The 21,908-nt window shown below is 49.5% G+C and overlaps 1 protein-coding gene across 2 annotated transcripts in view; it reads left to right on the plus strand.

Annotated features, from left to right (window-relative positions):
- The first annotated feature begins 17,950 nt into the window (after positions 1 to 17,950).
- The window catches only part of FOXK1 (forkhead box K1), a 76,201-nt gene continuing 72,243 nt past the window's right edge, over positions 17,951 to 21,908 (plus strand). The window contains exon 1 of one of the 2 annotated variants that reach the window (XM_083711466.1): positions 17,951 to 18,414. In XM_083711466.1, coding sequence (XP_083567592.1) covers positions 18,002 to 18,414 — 413 coding nt within the window. In that variant the 5' untranslated portion in view covers positions 17,951 to 18,001. The remainder of the gene's footprint in view (positions 18,415 to 21,908) is intronic. The other variant, XM_083711467.1, reaches the window with a different exon arrangement.

The following is a 21,908-nucleotide window of genomic DNA, read 5'->3' on the forward strand; positions in this document are numbered from 1 at the left end:
GTCCTGCTCCAATCACAGGTCCCACCGGATGCTAATTCCACTTGGAAATTTGGGAGCTGGTCAGGGGAAGAGAAAGCTTCAGATTCTCAACACCAGTTGCAGCATTTGGGACTTTTCAGTTTATAGAAAAGGTAAGAGGAGGTATGAAAGAAGTTTGGAATATTCTGCATGGCCTGCAGAAAGGTTTTCTCCTAACATTAGAATTCACGGGATGGAGCTGAAGGTTGGAAGATTCAGGATAGGTTTCAAAAAGCCTTTCAGGCAGCTCATCGGTTCTGCGGAACTCTCTGCTGCAGGACGCAGTTTTGACCACCCACCTGGATGGCTTGAAAAAAGAATTAGACCAATTCATGGAGGAGAGATCTATCAAAGGCTATTAGCCAGGATGGTCATGCTCTGCCTCCACAAACAGTGTCATAGTCCGGTTCACGGGCGATCAAAGTCCCAGCTGAGGACGTAGGGACCAGGACAAGATGGTGGGGTGGGAGCAGGAATGGGAGCCCAGAAGCCAGGAGTCAGGAAGCCAAGAGTCTGAGGGTCAGGAAGCAAGGAGTCATGAAGTCAGGGGTTCAAGGATTAAGAAGCCAGGAGTCAGGAAGCCAAGAGTCTGAGGGTCAGGAAGCAACGAGTCATGAAGTCAGGGGTCCAAGGATCAAGAAGCAAGGAGTTACAAAGTCAGGGGTCTGAAGATCAAGAAGCAAGGAGTCACAAAGTCAGGGGTCTGAGGATCAAGAAGCAAGGAGTCACAAAGTCAGGGGTCTGAGGATCAAGAAGCAAGGAGTCACAAAGTCAGGGGTCTGAGGATCAAGAAGCAAGGAGTCACGAAGTCAGGGGTCCGAGGATCAAGAAGCAAGGAGTCACGAAGTCAGGGGTCCAAGGATCAAGAAGCAAGGAGTCATGAAATCAAGGGTCCGAGGGTCAGGAAGCAAGGAGCCACAAAGTCAGGGGTCCGAGGATCAAGGAGTCAAACGCAGCAAGGCAGGGAACGTGTTGCTGTGGCAAAGAGCCAAAGGGAAATGCTGACCTTATATCCCTTCTCAGCTCTTGCCACCAGGTGCTGTGAGTTACCAATCGGCCTCACCTGTGAGGCCGCACCTTGCCTCTTCAGAACAAACTTAGGAAGGCCCCAGTCCTGCGAAGTCCTACTGGTCACAGGGCCTGGCTCCTGCAGGCACTCCTGACACAGAGGCCATTCTGAAAACCAGTTGCCAGAAACCCAAGGAGGGGAGAGAGTTCTTGTGCTTGAATTCTGCCACTGTGAGAATGGGATGGTGGACTAGATAGGCCATTGGCCTTATCTAGAAAGCTCTCCTTTTATGTTCTTGTGTGTGTGTTCACTGCAGAAGAAATTTTGAAGGAATTATGACAGGCAAAGAACAACACAGCCTCCAAATTGGATTTCCAGGGGCGGATGAAAAGGGGAGTTCTTCCCCAGGGTAAAAAGAGGGGAGGCACCCCAGCAAATATTTGCAAACGCTTTGAGGCTCAGAAAACAAATTCCAAGCAAAAGCAAGCAGATTTGATTGAAGCGACCCAACAGATGCAGTTGGCATTTGCCCTGCAAGTTTTGAATGAAATGGATTTAAAAATCCTTGCTAAAAAGAGACCCTGAGAGTAATGACTTAGGAAGGAATTGATAATTCAAGGCAGAAGCTGGGGGGCAATCGCTGGTGGGGTGCAATAATGGATTTACCAATCAGCCTCATATTTACATGAAGCGCGGGTGGAAAACAAGGCTTGAAGAAAGAGCCTGTCTGTTCCAGTAAATTAGACGCAACCAGAGGCCTGCAGCGGCCAAGGTTTCGGCTGGTTGTTTCAAATCAATATGTGAGCTCCCATCTCCTTCGCCTCTGCAGCTCCTGGCCATGTCTGTCATCCTCATTCCCAGCTCTGCCCAGCGAGATCCTTTCAAAGCCGAGATCAGGGGTGCCGTATTATCTGAGATGTTAAGGCGGGGGAACGCTCGCTGTGGCGCAGAAGCACGGGACCTGGTGCGAGTGTCGGGTCTCGCAGACCAAAATAGGCTACAGGGCCCATAGAAATTAGCCAGGCGCCAGCAGCCTTTTGCACCTATCAGCTGACCAAGTGAAGATGCCTGGGGGCCAGGATGGCGCCTGACATCTCCACCATCTGGAGGTGTGTGCCTTGGGGATCCTTGGATCTGGACCATTTTCACGCACTAACACAGTCAAACCGCGGTTTTCAAACATCTTGACTGCTGAACGCCAAAAACCTGGAAGTGAATGCTACCTTCTTCAAAACACGCCTTGGAAGTCGAACAGCGTTTTCACTCCCCACCCCACCGCCGTTGACTTTGCAGCCAGCCCATTGATCCTTGGTTTTCTTTTTAAATTTTTTTTTTTAATTAAAGATTTTATTGATTTACGAAAGTGTGTGCAATGTCTCTCTCTCGCATTTTTTCCCCCATGTAACATTTTTACAAATCATTTTCATTTGTTCAGACATTAGGAAGAAATGGGGGGAAGAGGTGGAGGGGGGGAGATGGGTGGGGGCGGGGTCAGGTAGCAATTTTTCTATTTTACTTACTATATGTAGGGTTTGGTGTCAGCGTTGGTTGTGCAGGTTCTTTGCTGTTCACTTGTGTTCCTTTGGTGGTGAGAGAGGTTGGGGTTGGCCTAGGGTGTGGCTGTTCATTTGTGGTTGGCTGTGGTGGTCTTTGTTTTCATGTGTGAGTGGGGTGGGTGGGTGTTTAGGATCAGGTGATCCTCGGTTTTCGAACGTTTCAGAAGTCAAACGGACTTCCGGAACGGATTACGTTCCAAAACCGAGGTTCCACTGTCCCACATCATCTTGGATCAAGTGGCTTTCCTTCTATAAGTTCTCAAAACTTAGCTGGAGGTTGTCATCTGAACTAAGCCAGATGTTTAACTGATAGGAGACCACCACCCCTTTTCCCCTCCCAGAGTTACGATTCCCAAGGTGGCCTTTTCCACAAAGAAATCATAATTATAATCCTTGATTGCATTTATATCCTCCCACTTTTCCTTTGAGGAGCTCAAGGTGGCATACATAGTTCTCCTCCTGCCCCGGCACATCCTCACAATAACCCCGTGTGTTAGACGGAGAGGTCACCCAGTGAGTGTGGGGATTCAAACCTCAGTATTGTCTAACCCAGCTGTTTTTGGCCTACAACTCCCATCATCCTTAGCTGGCAGGACCAGTGGTCAGGGATGATGGGAATTGTAGTCCCAAAAAAACAGCTTTGGGACCCAACTTTGGGGAACCCTGCTCTAACCACTACACCACCGGGGGCTAAATGTGTCTCATCCTCTTTCCAAATCACCCAAGTCGGTGGCCATCGCTGGCCCCTGTGGGAGCAGGTTCCACAGCAGGGATGGAGCCCCTTCAAAGCCTGCGCTCCACCACAGACGTCAGGCCCTCTTCTTCTCCCTCTCCATTTGAACTCTCAGCCCGAGTTCCCATTGCGGCAGCGGCGGCCTAGTGGGCGGAGGCACCTTTGCTGCTCCGAGCAAGAAGAAAATAACAGCCAGACGAAGAGTGGGCAGATTGGATTTAAAAACAACAACATGCTATTGCTTGCAGCCAGCAGAGCAGGCTTTTTAAAAAATTAATTTGGGTAAATAAATCTGTTGGCAGCATATGATTTTTGCAGCTGGCACCATGCCGTTAATATGGCGTATTGTCATTATGGCGCTAATGCGGCTTCACAGCTGCTGTGAGAAACTGTGGCTTTCGTTTTATTTTTGCAGGAAGGGTCTGCGAGGTCTTTTAATGCAGACGAGGCTCCCTTTAACTCCCTTGAATATGCGTCCCTTTGCCCAATTACAGGGGATCAAGAGTGGTAGAGGGGCTTGCTCCGCCCCTCACCTGACCCCCAGTATTTCCATGCCTTTATGATACCCCCCTCCAACACACACTCTCGCATTAAGGAGCCAAGCAAGGAAATGTTACAAAACGTTGGCAAGAAAAGCAAGTCTCTGCAGCATTCAAGTTCTGATCGCAACTGGCTTCTGTCCAATTATTTTATTTTTAAAGAATAGGGCTTACTGTGATAATATATTCTTGATGCATTTTTTTTTTAAAGTTACAAGAATCCAAGCAGTCAAAGCTGCCACAAACTGTGAGAGGAATATTTTCAGACAGCAGAATTTACAATTACAGAACAGGCGTAACAGGAGCTATTTAAAGATAAAGGCACAAAATCTATAGAGTACTCTTGTGTGTGTTTTTTAAGGGTTTGTCTTAAAGCTGCCCCTATACTCATTCACAGTGCATTGCGGATTCTTGCATGTGCATATTTTACGTTAAGTCTCACTGCAATTCCATAGCCTTAAAGCTCCAGAAGTCTTCTTGCCATTTGCTCATGCGGAGTTTTCTCTTGATGGTACCTAGATGATTAAGAGAGATTGCGGTTTGCTGAGATTGCAGGAGCCTGATAAAATAATGCAAAGATGTCGTTATGACTGCAACTCAAAACAAGTGTGTCAACAAAGAAAACCTCTTCAGTCAAGGCAAACAGGCAGCGGGAGGCTGGTCCATGGGAACAGGAACAATGGAATACTACTACTACTACTAATAATAATAATTTATTATTTATACCCCACCCATCTGGCTGGGTTTCCCCAGCCACTCTGGGCGGCTTCCAACCGAATGTTAAAAACAATACAGCATCAGACATTAAAAACTTTCCTAAACAATTGTCTGTTTAAAAGTTGTCTTTCAAAAGTAAAGTAGTTGTTTATTGCCTTGACATCTGCTGGGGGTGCATTCCACAGTGCGGGTGCCACCACCAAGAAGGCCCTCTGCCTGGTTCCCTGTAACCTCACTTCTCACAGCGAGGGAACCGCCAGAAGGCCCTCGGTGCTGGACCTCAATGTCCGGGCAGAATGATAGGGGTGGAGACATGCGGTCAGTGGACTAGGGCGACGACGCTGGTCCCCTAAATATTCCTGGTAAATTAAAATATTAAAGCCTGGCTCCTTCTTCTCAAATCCCAGGAAGCTTTTGCCCATCTTAGGGAGGGGGCCCAAGAGCCTTTACACCACCTTCCCAAAGCCTACCTCGGTTTGGGAAGCAGGCAGGAGGACTCCAGTATCTTGTCAGAGGCCTGGCATCTCTTCCCCAAAGCTCAGGAAGCTTTTGTGTGACTTAGAGAGGCACGATGCTCTTGCACGTGATGTCAGGACATCGTGACATTGCCCCCCCCATCACCCTCACAAGCTGGCACCTCTGGCCCTAACCGTTCCCCTACGGAAAATTTCACTGCACACCACTGAAGAGGAATTTAGGGGTTTGTCTCCTCACACTATTTCCAGCAGAAAGCTAAGCTTGCACTTTGAAGATGCAATTCCTTGGCTAATCAGGAGAACAGCCTGTGATTTAATATCGGGGTCAGCAAGCCCCCATTTGCACCAAAATAAGGTGTTTGCTTTGCATTTAAGCGAAAGCTTTAAGAATCCCTCAGTCCGGCTGCACCCGTTAGGATAATATTTCCTTGCCTAATGAGTTTGGAAACGCTTCTTGCCATTGAACAAGGGTCTCTTGTAGACAACGGTGCGGAGGTCAGAGTTTGTGTTTGTGGGTGCTGTTCAAAAGGGATTCGAAAATAGGAAACACACATAATTGGCCCTGCTTGCTGGGATGCTCTTTAGAAGAGATCCAGCCCATCTCGGGCCACTTATCTTGCGCCAGAGTGTCTGTTTGCTTACTGAAACAGAAGCCCAGCATAGAGCAAAAGAGAAATCTATCTTGTTGTCCCTCTTTCCGCCAAAGGCCTTCTATTTGCCCAACGCTGGGATACCGAGGCACGGGGATATTAAGTCAACATGGCCAGCAGGGAACTCTTTGTCCCCACAATGGACACCTCTGCACCACGCTGCAAAGCCCAGCAACCAGAGATAGCTTTCTCCTCTTCAATTCCCATCCAAGCCAATGTGATAGCTCCAACCACGGTTCCTGTTGGTTCATTAGGTAGACTACAGTCCAACAATAGGTGATTGCAGTCCTCCCAAGGTGAGGAGAAGTGACCCAACTAAGCCCGGCAGGACAGCTTACTCTATGCCATTAACCCCTTCATGTGTTATTTAGACTTAAGCATATTAGTTGTAGGGGACGCGGGTGGCGCTGTGGGTTAAAGCCTCAGCTCCTAGGGCTTGCCGATCGAAAGGTCGGTGGTTCGAATCCCCGCGGCGGGGTGCGCTCCCGTTGCTCGGTCCCAGCGCCTGCCAACCTAGCAGTTCGAAAGCACCCTCGGGTGCAAGTAGATAAATAGGGACCGCTTATTGGCGGGAAGGTAAACAGCGTTTCCGTGTGCTGCGCTGGCTTGCCAGATGCAGCTTCGTCACGCTAGCCACGTGACCCGGAAGTGTCTGCGGACAGCGCTGGCTCCCGGCCTATAGAGTGAGATGAGCGCACAACCCTAGAGTCTGTCAAGACTGGCCCGTACGGGCAGGGGTACCTTTACCTTTACCTTATATTAGTTGTATGAGGCTGCCTACCCCCCAGCAACGTCATGGGGGTGGTCTTTTTGAGCATCCTCCCCCAAATTCAGTGTTTTGGGAACTGAATCTGGATTACCCTCTTGGGTGCAACTCCAGGTATACATGCCCTGCTTATAAATGGCCATAAAAAACCAAATAAATAAATGCGAATTTGTAAGTGTGGTTATATATGAACGATTGGAAGCAGGAGCTGTTAGGCGTCTGATTTCTGAAACGAGCCAAGACTGCTAAAATCCAGCTGTATCCCAGTGGGCTCAATAAGGCAAAATCTATGTTGTATATCCTGATTAGGTGATATTTCCTTTCATTTTGGGCTATTTAGCCACCTGGACAATTTACATATTAAGCCCTACTGTGAAAGCCTTTGAAGTCTCAGGCTGATAAGGCTTCCATTTCTAAAAATGGTAAGTGCATGCCGTTGACTGCAACCACACTGTAATGAACCTAATTAATGATATTTGCATGCATAATGATTAGCATTCTCGTCTAATTGTGGTCATTAGGTTCCCAGCTCCGTTGCAAAGGGAGCTTTTGTTTATGCTACTAATGTTTTAAATCTATTTTTACTGAGAGGTTATCTCCTAGGTCGGATAAGCCCACAAAGGGGCCATTTCTATGGCAGGTCAGGAAGCCCACCAACAGGTGAGACCTGCACAGGTGATAATGTGGTCATCAAGGCAAACCTGTTGTGGTAACAATACAATTTCAACATCAGAATGCACTGGCCTGACAGAAGCACATAATCTGAGTGATTTGGAGGGGGGGTCTGCGGAAACGCATTCACTGCATTTTGTTTGTTTCTCTAGAACAAAGGAACTTCAAAGGCATGCTAACATCAAACTGCCAAATGACAAGTCATCAAGGGGCTCAGGCTGTCACTTGTGGAGTGAATCAGGACTGTGTATTTTCATTGCACTATGGACTCAGCTGCCATTAGTCAAAAAACGGTGTTTTGAATGTGTTATAAACATGCAGCACCAGATGGCGACGGAGAGTAAAAAAATATATATGTGATTTTCCATAGCATTTCTTTTCTTTTGTTATGATTTAATTTCTGACTTATAGTGGATTTTTTCCTGTGTGTAGATCCACCCTATGTGTGTTAATTGGCTTGCCAAAACTCCAACAACTGGGTTTTTAAATGTGAATAGCGGCTGTTAATAAAATAATTATCCCAGCCCATAATTTTCTGCATGCTGTTTCCTTCTGACCTCTCCTCACCCACAAGCATGAGTATATATCTACAACTCAGTGGTGTAACATTGGAAAATGTCGATCACTTCTCCTATCTGGGCAGTTATCTTTCCACAAGGGCCAACATTGATGCCGAAATCCAGCATTGCCTGAGCTCTGCGAGTGTGGCTTTCTCCCAATTGAAGTGCAGAGTGTTTGGGGACCGGGACATTCACAGGGAAACCAAAATGCTTGTTTACAAAGCTATTGTACTACCAACCTTACTATATGCTTCTGAAACATGGACCACTTATAAACGCCATCTGCAACTCCTTGAAAGTTTCCATCAACAATGTCTCCGAAAAATTCTACACATCACTTGGGAAGACAGGCGAACTAACGCCAGTGTACTGGAAAAAGCAAAGATCACCAGTGTTGAAGCAATGATTCTTCAGCATCAACTTTGTTGGACTGGTCATGTTGTGTGGATGCCTGATTATTGTCTTCCAAAGCAACTACTCTATTCCGAACTTAAAAATGGAAAGTGTAATGCTGGTGGTCAACAAAAGAGGCTTAAAGGCTGTCTCAAGGCAAATCTTTTAAAATGTAGTATAAACACTGAATACTGGGAAACACTTGCCTGCGAGTGCCCCAGTTGGAGAACAACCTTTTACCAAAGGCGTCATGGACTTTGAAGACACTTGAACTCAGGACGCAAGGGAGAAACATGCTAAGAGGAAGGCACGCTTGGCAAATCCACACCATGATCAACTCCTGCCCAGAAACCTATGTCTCCACTGTGGAAGGACGTGTGGATCCAGAATTGGCCTCCACAGTCACTTATGGACTCATTGTTAAAACCGTGTTCATGGAAGACAATCTTACTCGGCTACGAGGGGTCGCCAAAGAGAGAAGAGACCTGCAACTCAGGAGAGCACTTCATGTATCTGAGGAAATAGAGGACCAAAGCTTATAGAATAAATTTGCTAGTCTTTTGCTGTGTTTGTTGCAAAAACTAGAAGAGCTTTGTTGCTGGCATCCATCTGTCTCAAGAGACAATGGAGTAAGCCTCTTGGGGTGAAGTCAAACCACTGTGTTAACAGCATCAGAGTGACCTTTCCGGGGCACAACCTGGGCAGTGTCTCTGGAGGTCCAGGGCTGCCTACACGACAAGTCCTCTCTCTCAGCCTGTCAGGAGTGTGTGCTGGAGCCAGGCCCTGTGACCAATAGGACTCTGCAGGACTGGGGCCTTCCTAAGTTTGTTCTGAAGAGGCACGGTGTGGCCGCACAGGTGAGGCCGCTTGGTAACTCACTGCACCTGGTGGCAAGAGCTGGGAAGGGATATAAGGTCTGCATTTTCCCTTTGGCTCTTTGCCACAGCAACATGTTCCCTGCCTTGCTGCGTTTGACTCCTTGATCCTCGGACGCCTGACTTTGTGACTCCTTGCTTCTTGATCCTCAGACCCTTGGCTTCTTGACTCCTGGCTTCTGGACTCCTGTTCCTGCTCCCACCCCACCGTCTTGCCCCCAGTCCCAACGTCCCCAGCCAGGACTTCGATCGCCAGTGAACCGGACCGTGACACAGCCTCACTGATGGGGTCCAAAGGAAAGCAAATCAATATGTTGGGCACCAGCTTGGCTACAAGAGTTGCCAGAAGGCGGCATACAAGGTGCCATCCAACCATAAGGGAATTCACTCTGGATTTCTGTAGGGATTACTCCTTAACTCTGTCTTCTCCCCAAAAAATCCCGCAAGCCAGCTGAGGTTTAGGATCAGAGTTTCCTTCTCCTGGTTGGGCTATATTCCCGTTTTTTTTTAATAAATGTATTGTTTATGTTCCAGGTGGACGAACCCTCTGGAAATCATCTCTCCTTGACTGAGCTCAGAATGGTTCTGTTAACTAGCGGCAGAAATAGGCTATGCACAGTGCGGACTGGCTGTTTTCTGAAAGCACCAAATCCTTCTCTCAGAACAGTGGAGCCCGTGGACATGAAACGAAGCTGAATATTGCAGGACAGATTCCTGTTTGTTGTTGTTGAGTCATTTAGTCTTGTCTGACTCTTCATGACCCCATGGACCAGAACACGCCAGGCACTTCTGTCTTCCACTGCCTCCTGCAGTTTGGTCAAAGTCATGCTGGTAGCTTCGAGAACACTGCCAACCATCTCGTCCCCTTCTCCTTGTGCCCTCCATCTTTCCCAACATCAGGGTCTTTTCCAGGGAGTCTTCTCTTCTCATGAGGTGGCCAGGGTATTGGAGCCTCAGCTTCAGGATCTGCCCTTCCAGTGAGCACTCAGGGCTGATTTCCTTCAGAATGGAGAGGTTTGGTCTTCTTGCAGTCCATGGGACTCTCAAGAGTCTCCTCCAGCACCAGAATTCAAAAGCATCAGTTCTTCAGCGATCAGCCTTCTTTATGGTCCAGCTCTCACTTCCATACATCACTACTGTAGCTTTAACTATACGGACCTTTGTTGGCAAGGTGATGTCTCTGCTTTTTAAGATGCTGTCTAGGTTTGTCATTGCTTTTCTCCCAAGAAGAGAATTCCTGTTTAGGGAAGTTTTTAAATGTTGGATGTTTTATTGCACTTTTAATATTCTGTTGGGAGCTGCCCAGAGTGACTGAGGAAACCTAGCCAGGAGTGGTGTATAAATTATTATTATTATTATTATTATTATGATAAAGAACTTCATCACACAACATGTAAACTTCAGAACTCGCTCCCAAAGGAGGTGGCGATGGCCGAAAACTTGGATGGAGGAGACAGCTATTGAAGTCTCCTGGCCACAACAGCTCTGCTCTGCCTCCCTGCTCAGAATCAGCAGTGCCTCTGAATACCCAAGAAGGAGAGTGGTCTTGTGTTCAAATCCTGCTTGAAGGTTTCCCATTGGAGCACCTGGCGAGAACAGGACGTTGGCCTAGATGGGCCACGGGTCTGATCCAGAGGCCTCTTCTTAGGTTCTGGTGCCGGTTGGGGCTGATAAGAGCCGTAGACTGAAACTTCGAGAGGAAGCTTGGGGGAAGGCCGTTTTAGGAACAAAAGCAGCAGCCTGCTCATGTTTGCATCCACGCCTGCATGCTCTCACACGCTTCCATTTCCTCTCAACCCATTCTGCTTACAATTTCATGTCCTGACACTCACGGATGCGATTAGGTAAGCGCAAACAAAGGCTTGCATGAGCAGCATGAGAGCTGACGGTAAAAAGCAGGTAAGAACGACTGGAAAGAAAGAAATTGCATTCTACTGCACCACCGCTCCCATGTGCCCAGGATCGCCCATGACGAAATAGGCCTCCTTCTACGCACCATTCAGGCTGTGCATTTGGCACAAGCTTCTGCTTTCAACATACCTAGAATCATAGAATCCTAGAGTTGGAAGAGACCACAAGGGCCATCGAGTCCAACCCCCTGCCAAGCAGGAAACACCATCAGAGCACTCCTGACATATGGTTGTCAAGCCTCTGCTTAAAGACCTCCAAAGAAGGAGACTCCACCACACTCCTTGGCAGCAAATTCCACTGTCGAACAGCTCTTACTGTCAAGAAGTTCTTCCTAATGTTTAGGTGGAAAAAGCATCCTATTCCCAACCTGGAGAGGACTAAGGGAAGGCGCTTGGATAGATAAGTTTTGAGCACTTTGGCATGTGCTGCTGCCTCCAGGTACAAGCTTTACACACTAGGATGATGGAGCTTAAGAGACTGGGGCAGCTTTTACCTCTTGCCAGGGCTCCTGTGTTTTTATGGCACAGATCGAAGCACAGCTTTTTGCAGTGAAATGGTTGGCAAGTGAGAGTCTCCTGTTTATGTCTACCTTTTGGGCATCTATTAAAAGCAACGTTGAGTCCTGCCCAGGGAAAGATGCGAATGTTCGGCTGGGAGCGCTGCCACCTTTTAATTCCCCCCCCCCCCCGGTGTGGCTCCCAGGCTGTCAGTTGATCAGCACAAATCCAGCATCCCAGAGGGCGAGCTGCGTCAAACGGGCTGCCGCAGAAAACAAACCAAGAAAAAGTCTTGTACCACCAACAAATGTGTTAGGGCAGAGCTCTCCAAACTTTTCATGTTGGTACCATGCAACGCAGAGTTTGGAAAGCTCTGGGTTATGGCACTGAGAAAGTGCCGTCTGCCAAAGTGCATCTCATAACAAATAGGACCCTTCGTTGCTTTTGTTCCAAATTCAGTTACAAGTTAAGCTTTGCCCAATAAAACAGGTACAGTGATAACCTTATTTCATAAATGTATTTTAATATTCTTTTGGAAGCCGCCCAGAGTGGCTGGGGAAGCCCAGCCAGATGGGCGGGGTATAAATAATATATTATTATTATTGTTATTATTATTATTATAATAATCATTATTATTATTATTAATTTACAGAACTATATAACAGATATTTAAATGGTTCTGTAGTCTTAATTACATTTTCTGGTCATGTTGTGATTGTTTTCCTTTACCTTTTTTTTAAAAAAAATGTATTTCTTTCTTTTTACTTTAACTCATTTCCTTTAATATTCTTTTAAAAATATTAAAATAAAATAAAACAATACAGAAAAATACCAGTGTAAATTTCTACACTGCCTTGCAGGAATAACATTCTTCACAGAGTACTGTATAGCCTCTCTAAAGACCGAAAAAACGAAACAAAAAATAATAATCCTGTTTTATGCAACCCCCGAGCCAAGGAGATAAGTAACTCTGCAACCTTTACAAGACATCTGAAGACAGCCCTGTATAGGGAAGTTTTTTTGTTTAATGTTTTATTATGTTTTTATATCTGTTGGAAGCTGCTCAGAGTGGCTGAGGGCAATGCAGTCAGATTGGTGGGGTATAAGTAATAAAAGTGTTGCTGTCCCTCCATCATACAAAATACAGCGTAAAGCCAGCCGTGCAACCAGATCCCCAGCCTCAGTGAGTCAAGATTAAAAGGTAGGTTTTTAAGATGCATTTGAAAATAGCCAAGACGAGACCTGGGAGAGTATTCTGCAATTGTGGGGGCCACCACCAAAAAAGCCTTGGCCCCTGCGATAGCCAACCTCACCCGCTTTCTGGTGGGCATCACAACAGATTAGATGTAGCTTATAGATTAGATTCAGTCCCCACAACCACATTGTGAGGCAGGGTATGGATGAGAACCAGTGCCCCAAGCTTGTTTGTTTAGCAGAGTAGCAGAACTTTGCTTGAACTCCAATAAGACCCAGGCAGCCAAAAATGTCTTTCGTAAGATTCACTAAAGCATAAATCACAAGAGTTTGTTGCTGGCTCCCTAGCAAGGCAAAACTCAGCTCATTTAGAGCAAACCCAGTTTCCAGGAGTAAAAAGAATTGCACCACATGAATATAAATGCAAAAATGAAAGCGAGAACAGAATAGCAGGAGGAGAAAGAGGGAATAATAATGGGGCACCCCGGGCAGAGAAGTTGATATAGTCTTGTCTCTGAAGCAAACGGCCTTAAAGTCTAGAGAAAGCATAGAAAGAAAACAAGAGCTTTGCTCTCTCCGCCTTGGGGAGACCTGATAACCTTTTGAACACGAGAATGTACCAGAATGTTTCTGGTGGCTTCTGTACTCCACAAAACTTATTCCCTGACAGGTACTGCAGCCTCGGGAGTATTTGAAGTGATGTGAACGGCCCTGAGATCTTCGGATGAAGGGTGGTATACAAATTTAATAAATAATGGAACAGTAACAACATAGCAGTGAAAGTGAAGTTTTTAGAAGGTTACAAACAGTTGGGGCAGGCCTGAAATTTATTAGTTTCATTAAATATTGCTTAGCCACCCCTGACCAGAAGATTCCAGGGTGGCTTGTGTTTAAAAGTGCAAATAATTTTTTTATGCATTTTTAAAAACAATTTAAAAACAAGGAAGCATAGCAAAATAGAAGACACACACACAGACACCCTAAAAGTTTTAAAAATAATAGAACATAGTTAAAACCAACCAACCAACACTGACCAACCATCTAATTACTTAAAATGCCAGCTGGGCAATTAGGAAGATGGTACAATCTTGTGCCATAAAGCCTGTAAGGTCCGAGGTGTTTGTCTTCCTTAGGGCGGGCATTCCAGAGATTTGGGGAGCCACCACAGAAGAGGCCCCCTCCTTTACAGAAGCCGATCTTGCCACTAATAAAGAGAGCCGGCATAATGCAGCGCTCAGAGTACCTGTGAAAGAGCAGGGTTCAAATTCTCTGCTCGGCCATGAATCTCACTAGGTGACCCTGGAAGCGTCGCTCAGCCTAACCTACCTCACAGGGTTGTTGTGAGGACAAAACGGGGGAGGAATAGAACCACATCCACCACCTTGAGCTCCCTGGAGGGCAAAGCTGGTGGACATAATAAATATGACACAGAACTAGCATTTGCAACAGGCTTGAGAGAGAGGTCTCCACAAGGCCACTCCATGAATTTGTGGCAGAGACAAGACCTGGGCTGCTTACAGTGCATGCCTCGCGACACGGCCTGGGCGGGGAGCTGAACCTGCTGACTGCCTACCTGCCAAACAACTCTCAGCATTTCTATGGCACAGAACCTCTCCCCCCTCCCAACACGATGCGTGTTTTCCCAGAAATAAGCAAAGCCTTTGTTGACGTTATTCTCTACTGTTGTTATTTAAACCGAAAGCTCTTGGGGCAACAGCCTGCCTCTTTCCCCTTCTCATGTAGAAGTGTCGTGTTGCATATTGACGGCTGCCTTGTTTTATATGCCAGCCCCATTTAAAATTCTCTTTTTTTGTATTGGGCGAGAGAGGTGATATGCCTTGCACATACATTGGCATGGCTGTACTGATCCTAATTATTGACTGATGGATTAGTTGTTGCTACCATATTTCTTAATTGTGTTGTTGTCTTGTGATTATTTGCTGTGTTTTACATCGCTATGGCATGCCCTGAGATCGATTATGACAAGGGGGCTGGATATACCGTATTTTTTGCTCCATAGGGCGCACCGGACCATAGGACGCACCTAGTTTTTAGGGGGGGAAATTATCCATCCCGCTGGCTGTCTTGGCTTCCTCTTTAGCCACATGCAACCTCTCCAGCCAGGAGAGGCTGCACGTGACTTTGGCAGAAGCCATGACGAGCAGGATGGATCCCGCTTGCTGTCTTGGCTTCCTTTTTAGCCGCGGGGCTGGGGCGAGGGAAGCCCGAGCTTCGCTTCACCTTTGCTGCTGCTATCCGCAAGCCCGGGGTGCGCAGCAGGAGTTGGCACTGCATTCCCCGGGCTTCAGGCTGCAATACGCAAGCCTTCGGAGCCCGGTGGGAACTCTCCAGGCTTCAGCGAAAGCCTGCATTCGCTCCATAGGATGCACACAGATTTCCCCTTCATTTTTGGAGGGGAAAAAGTGCGTCCTATAGAGCGAAAAATATGGTAAGTTATATAAAATATTTTAAAGGCATGTAAAGAAAAGAAAAGAACAGCAAGAGGGGCACCCATCTGAAATTAAACCTCAAGCTGCTAATCCTAACCCCCCCCCCTCCTGTCCCACTGAAAATATCTGGACTTACTTCTACGCAAACATGTTTAGAATCAGGCTGCCCTTATCTGAGGCTGCATTTGGGCAGACTAACCTTGCTTCTTAACATTGCTGTTTATTGTACTGCTATTGTATTTAGATTGCAATCTCCTTGGGGCAAAGCCCTTGTGTTTGTTGCTTATGTCATTCCAAGTCTGTGCACGTTGATATGCCGTATTGCTATACAAACAAGCAACACAGCTCCACCAACTTACTCCTACAACAAGCAGTCAGAATTTTAGTGCTGGAAGTTGCCTGTGGGCTTTTCAAGAGCCACAACAATGGCAGTGTGTATTCCTTCCTGCTGCTTCCCCCGTCACTACTGTGTCTTGTCACCACTGTCTTGCGAGGGGATGCATTGATGTTCGCAACTCCAAGCCTATCAACCCTTTTGCAATTGGTCCCCAACAAGAGAAAGGCAAGCAGGAGATGTGTGTGAGCTTCGTTTGCAAAATACCTGGGAACAATAGTTTATGAAGCATAATACGTTGTTGAGAACTCACAGAGCTACAAAACTTGTTGTTGTTGTTTAGTCATGTCCGCCTCTTTGTGACCCCCTGGACCAGAGCACGCCAGGCACTCTTGTCTTCCACTGCCTCCCGCAGTTTGGTCAGACTCATGTTTGTAGCTTTGAGAACACTGTCCAACCATCTCGTCCTCTGTCGTCCCCTTCTCCTTGTGCCCTCCATCTTTCCCAACATCAGGGTCTTTTCCAGGGAGTCTTCTCTTCTCATGAGGGGGCCAAAGTACTGGAGCCTCAGCTTCAGGATCTGTCCTTCCAGTGAGCACTCAGGGCTGATTTCCTTCAGAATGGATAGGTTTGATCTTCTTGCAGTCCATGGGACTCTCAAGAGTCTCCCCCAGCACCAGAATTCAAAAGCATCAATTCTTTGGCGATCAGCCTTCTTTATGGTCCAGCTCTCACTTCCATACATCACTACTGGGAAAACCAGAGCTTTACTATACAGACCTTTGTTGGCAAGGTGATGTCTCTGCTTAAGAGTGGCTTAACGCTCAATCCCTCTTCCCAGGTAAGCACTGGGAATGCCAGCTCTGTGAGGGGAATAGCAGACCCTCCAAGTGACCCTATTTTCCAAGGATGTCCCTGATTTAGAGAAGCCACCCCAGTTTGATTTGATCCTGGAATGTCCCACTTTCCCTCAGATGTCCCAATTTTCACTGGAGAAATGCTGGCGGGTATGGAAGAGGGGCCTCCTAACAATTCAAGGCACCCTCTGCAAACTACAGTTCCCGGAGAAGCCATGACAGTTAAAACGGCACCGTAGCTTTTTAAATGCATAGTGCAGCGGGGAGGGGAGACGTTATCGTGTCAGGCGGATGCACAACCAGGTACCATCTGAACTCTTCCTTCTTCCTTATGACTGTCATCTCCGCGCTGCCTCTCTGCCCCCGGGGGCTGGATGGCTTCGCACCCGGGGCTCAGAGCTGCCAGCCCCGCCGTTCTCGTCTTCCGCGGCCGCAACCCTCCCTTGCAAGAGCGTTGTACAGTACCGCCCTCGCCTTGTTCGCCTACCCCATTGCCTTTTGAAATAAAAAACCCCCAACAGCTGCCCGAAATGGAGAGCGAAGGCGAGCACGTGCTCTACCCTCCCTCCGCAAAACCCTTGCTCAAGCGCCTTCTTCGCTCCCATGCAAACCCGTTTCTCACGCGCCGACACGCCCCGTCTCCTAACGTTGCACGAGCACCCACGCACTTTTTATTTTATTTTTTGCACGGCTCCTCCCCGGCCGAGAGACGGAACTGCAAAGGGAGAAGGGGAGGGCGCGCGCACATGTTTGCGCGCTCACTTTTGTTTTTGTTTGCTTTCCGTGCCACGCGGTTGCGGCGCTGCCCCGTCCGGTTTCCGCCCTTTGCACGAGGGCGCTTATGCGCCTTTCCTTCCCATGTCGCCGTCCCTTTGCAGAGGGGAAGGAGGAAGCGGAAGGGAGAGCCTGGCGCGAGGAAGGAGGCGCTCTGCGGAACGGGCACTGGAACCCCAACGTGGCACCCCTTTCCCCTTGCAAAAGCATCCACAACCGGGGGCATTAAGCGAGCGCCCCGGTGTGTTTTCACCCGCGTCGCCACGCCTTTGGGAAAGGGAGAAATAAAAGCGGGGAGGCACCCTGCCAAAAGGGCACCTTCACCCAAACTCTGTAACCCCCTTCACCCGCCCCAGGGGCATGACAGCGAGCACCTCCGGGTGCGTCGCCCTGCCTTTGGACCCGGGCGCTGGGAGGAAGAAATCGACGACACAGCCACGCCAACCCTTGCGCGCCCCTTTGGCCCGGCGGCTGCTCCCCTACGTACCCACCCAAGGGTGCAGAGCGAGCGCCTGTGCGTCCCCCGTCCCGTCCCCCCCCCCAGCGTTGCCTTGGGGTCGGGAGAGGAAGACGACTTGTGGGGCAGAGCCAGACCAAGCACAAAGTGGCCCTTGCTCCCCGAAGCCGTGCGCCCCCGTTCCGACGCGGGCCACTGGAGCGTGCGCCTTTACGCGCGCTGCCCTGTCTTTGGGGAGCGCACGCCCCCGAACCCGTGCGTCCCCCTTTCTTTTTGCAGCTCCCCCACCCCAGGGCGCTGCGTGTGGGTGTGTTTTCACCCCATTGCCAGGTCTTTGGAGGAAGAGGAGGAGGCAGTCGGGGAGGGAGGGGATTGCGAAGGAGAGAAGCGCCCCGGACCCCGTGCGCCCCGTCTCCCGGTCGCGGCCTGCGAGCGCGCCGCCTGGGCAGCCCGGGCCTCTCTCCCCGCCCGCCCGTCCGCCCGCCTCCCCTCCCGCGGCCCCGCCCCGGAGGCCGGCGGTGCGTAGTCGGCGGCCGCCCCTGCCTGCCTGGGCCGCCGCGAAGATGGCTGCAGCCGCGGGCGAGGACGGGCCCGGCGCGAGGGCCTTGCTGGCGCTGCAGCGCGCCGCGCCCTCGCCGCCGCTGCCTCCCGGGGCGCCCGCCGCCTCGCCTCCCCAGGGCCCGGGGCCGGCCCCGATCCCGCCCGCGCTGCCCCTGGCCGTGCCGTCGGCCCTGGCGCGCCTGCAGGGCCGCGACGTGGAGTTCGTGATGCGCCAGGCGACGGTGACCATCGGGCGCAACTCGTCGCAGGGCGCCGTGGACGTGAACATGGGCCGCTCCAGCTTCATCTCGCGCCGCCACCTCGAGCTCTCCTTCCGCGCGCCCCACTTCTACCTGCGCTGCCTGGGCAAGAACGGCGTCTTCGTCGACGGCGCCTTCCAGAGGAGGGGAGGCCCGGCCCTGCAGCTGCCCCCGCAGTGAGTCGTGGGAATGGGCGACACGCGCGCGGGCAGGCAGGCTGGCGTGTGGGGATTTGGGGTTGGAGGACAGGCGTGCAAACTGCGGCGTGGGTGGAGGTTAGGGAGACAGGAGGGCAAGTTGGGTCGTGAGGATGGGTCTTAAGGAGACGCGGGTGCAGACTGGGTGTGGGGATCTGGGTTAGGGAAGCACATGCATACGCTGGTTCGTGGGGAAGGGGGTTAGGGAGAGGTGTATAAGGTGTGTGTGGGTGTGTGCAGGCACACACGTGTATAGGCTGGTTGTGGGGATGGGGGCATGGAAGACTTGCATGTAGACTGGGCCATGGGGGTGTGGGAGATCCATGTGTAAGCTGCGTTGTAGGGGTGAGCATTAATGCAACTCACAGGTGAGGTGTGTGGAGAATTTGTGGTGGTGGGATGTTAACCCACGAGGGTTAACATCCCCAACATAAATACCATATACACAGGGAAAACTGTGCATGCGCATGAACGGGTCCTGGGAAGAGAGGTTGTGGGGGGGGGGGAAGCTTATGCACAAAGGGGGTGCCAGTCCTGAGGGGGAGACCCACAGGTGTCCCTTGTGTTTATTGGCAGGGAAAACCCGCGTGTGGGCTAATGGGTCTCCAGAAAGATAGTTGAGGGAAGAAGATGGGACGCTTATGTGTGTGCATTTATGTGTATTGTGTATTAATAAATGGGTTTTGGGGTATAGAATTGGAGGACCCCATTTTAAGGGAGCGGGGTTAGTCTTTTGAAAGCTCACCCCACCTGGAGTAAGGTTACCAGGTGTCCCAATTTCCCAGGGACTGTCCCTGGACAGTCACCTGACAAAATCCATCCCCATCAACAAAAGTTGAAAAGTGTCCCTGGATTCATTGAAAAAAAATCTGCTAACCTTAATCTTGAGGGGAAACCCACAGGGGTGCGTAGGGCCTCCATCACGGTGTGGGGGAAGACTACTGACTACCTTTCATGTGGGAGGAGAGAAGGAAGCCGAGCTCCACGTTAAGAGTACATAATAATAAAATTATTATTATTGAAAGTTTGCATGTGTCAGTCTCACAGGTCTTCAGAAAGGGATCCCTAGCCTGAAAGTTATCCTGCGGGCGGGTGTATTTTTATTTTTGAAAATATTTACAGGCTGCCTTGCTGGACCAAGTCTGCCCAAGGTGGCCAACGAAGGAGAAGCATTAAAAAAAGAAAAGAAATCTACATTAAAATAGAATTCAGCCGCTGTGTGTGTGTTTGACAAGGAGCGCTTGCATGTGGTTTGAATCGGTCTTGCGAAGGGTCTTGCGAAGGGGGCGAGGTACAGGAGGAAGGAAACTTTCGCACGTGGGTTTGGGTGTTAAGAAAAGGGTGTTTGTCTGGGGGGGGGAACCCCTCTGTGGGAGTGAAACCCCATGACTCTTGTCAGGTGGAGCCACACGTGGGTTTTACGGGTCTTGGGAATGGGGGCGGGGGAACGGAAGGGCGTCCCCCAACTTGGGGTGGGGGAAAATTACATACATGTAGGTGGTCAGACAGGCCTTCCATGTAGGTTCCCCCCCTAAAATAATCTCATTAATGGCAAGCAGCCTTGGAATAATTTGTATCCTGAAAGGCAGGATGTAAATAATGGCAAATCAAGAAAGTCCGAAAATATACAGACTTTTAAAAGCGGGGTTTGGGGGTCTTGGGAAAGGGGAACCTACTTGGGAGGGGGAAGCCCTGGAGGGGGTCGATGTAGGAGGGTGGGTTTGCGAGCCATGGTCAAGGGGAGCCCCCTCAGGTGGGTTTAGCAGGTCTTGAGATGCCCCTTCTGAAGGGGAACCCCGAACTATTTCTGCGTTTGTGTGTATTTTGGCACGGAAAACCCACACCTACGCTAAAGGAAAGTTGTTGGGCTTGGAAAACTGGGGGGACGAAAGAGAGTCGAGTGTGGGTTTCTGCCTTGAAAAGGGGGAACCCCATATGTGGTTTAGGGTGTGGAGGGAAGACTTATGGGTTTGGAGAGAGAAAGGAGATCTTTCTCTGAGAAAGGGGAATCCAGGTACATAGGTGTGGGTGTCTCCATTCGAGCAGGGTGGGGGGAAAGACGGCCGCGGGACAGAGAGGGAGAATGTTGGGGGCAGGATCCCCCATCCTAGGAATGAGTTGGTGAGCAAAACTCGGAGCGTTCTGGTCTCAGGCGAATTTCCCCTTGCAGTCATCTGATAATTAATAGAATAAACTAGGTCCTGGAGCTGAATTGTGCCCACTGAGAAATGGGTTTCCTTGCGCCTCCTGCCCTGAGATGGGCAAGTAGGATCTGCGAATGGCACTAAGTTGGCGATGGGATGGAGGCCTGCCTGTCCGCATGGAAACCCAGCTCTCTGCAGTTGCTCCGAGGTGGAGGAAATGGACTCTGCACATGCCTCAGAGCCCTCTTGTCTTGCTCTGGGACGGAGTTTGAGCAGGTTCTGAGGCGGGGTGTTGGTTGAGACAAATAGGAAATAATCTGGGTTGGCGATGGTCCGTCAGCAGTAAAAAGAAAAATGATTACGAGTGGATAAGTACAGAATACAGGAAAAGCGTTGGAAGATGGAGCTCTGGGGGACGGAATCATCCCTATTGATCCCTGAATCCGCCTTGTTTGTTCTCTTATTAATTTCTTTTCTTTTGAAATGGCTCTGGGGCTCCAGCAGACTTGCAAGGCCCAGCTCCCTCATCTTAAGGGTGATTCCTCCTGGGATGGTGCGAGAGAGATAGAGACCGGCAGGATGCCCCAGGGTCAAATTGGGGGTTTTGAGGAGGCAGGTGTCTGTTGAGCTCCCCATCTGAGCAAGACAGTGGGCCCTGAAGCAGATGTGTGGAAATGGGGTTCCCCTCAAAGAGAAAGTTATTTTCATTTGAAGCACATCGGTTAAAGCTGAAATTTGGGGCAGATGTTCATTACAGTGCCCTTATTGTCGAAGTTTTAAGGTCTACGCAGCTCATGAAGGCTGTGGGGCACCATCTTGAATTGCGACGCCCTCGCATCTCTGATCATTTCTGCAATTGAGAGATGAGTTGCCGTGATGGCCAAACTTGGCCCTCTGGCTGTTTTGGGACTACAGTTCCCATCATCCCTGAGCACTGGTCCTGTTAACTAGGGATGATGGGAGTTGTAGTCCCAAAACCGCTGGAGGGCCAAGTTTGGCCATCGCTGATTAGAGGGACCCAAACTTACATCTGTGATAAATTTCAGCACTAACAGAAGGATTTCAAACGAACCCACAAAAAGAGTTGTTTGTGCTGCGAGACGGTGAGACAAGCCAGAGCTTTGTGAGCTAGCTGATGGAAATGGCGGTTTTATCTAATGAAGCCCAGAGACCATATGGACATGCAAGAGGGAAGGATTCTGCCATCAAAACGGGAGATGACTTCTTTTCCAAGACCTGCTCCAGGCAATCTGTGGTGAACGCAGTGGTTGCATTCGCACGTAACGATAAACCGTCGTTTAGCATTGCACGGACGAGCTACAGGAAGGG

Source organism: Podarcis gaigeae, assembly GCF_964106915.1.
Source record: "Podarcis gaigeae genome assembly, chromosome: 14".
In the NCBI taxonomy this organism is placed as follows: Eukaryota; Metazoa; Chordata; class Lepidosauria; order Squamata; family Lacertidae; genus Podarcis; species Podarcis gaigeae.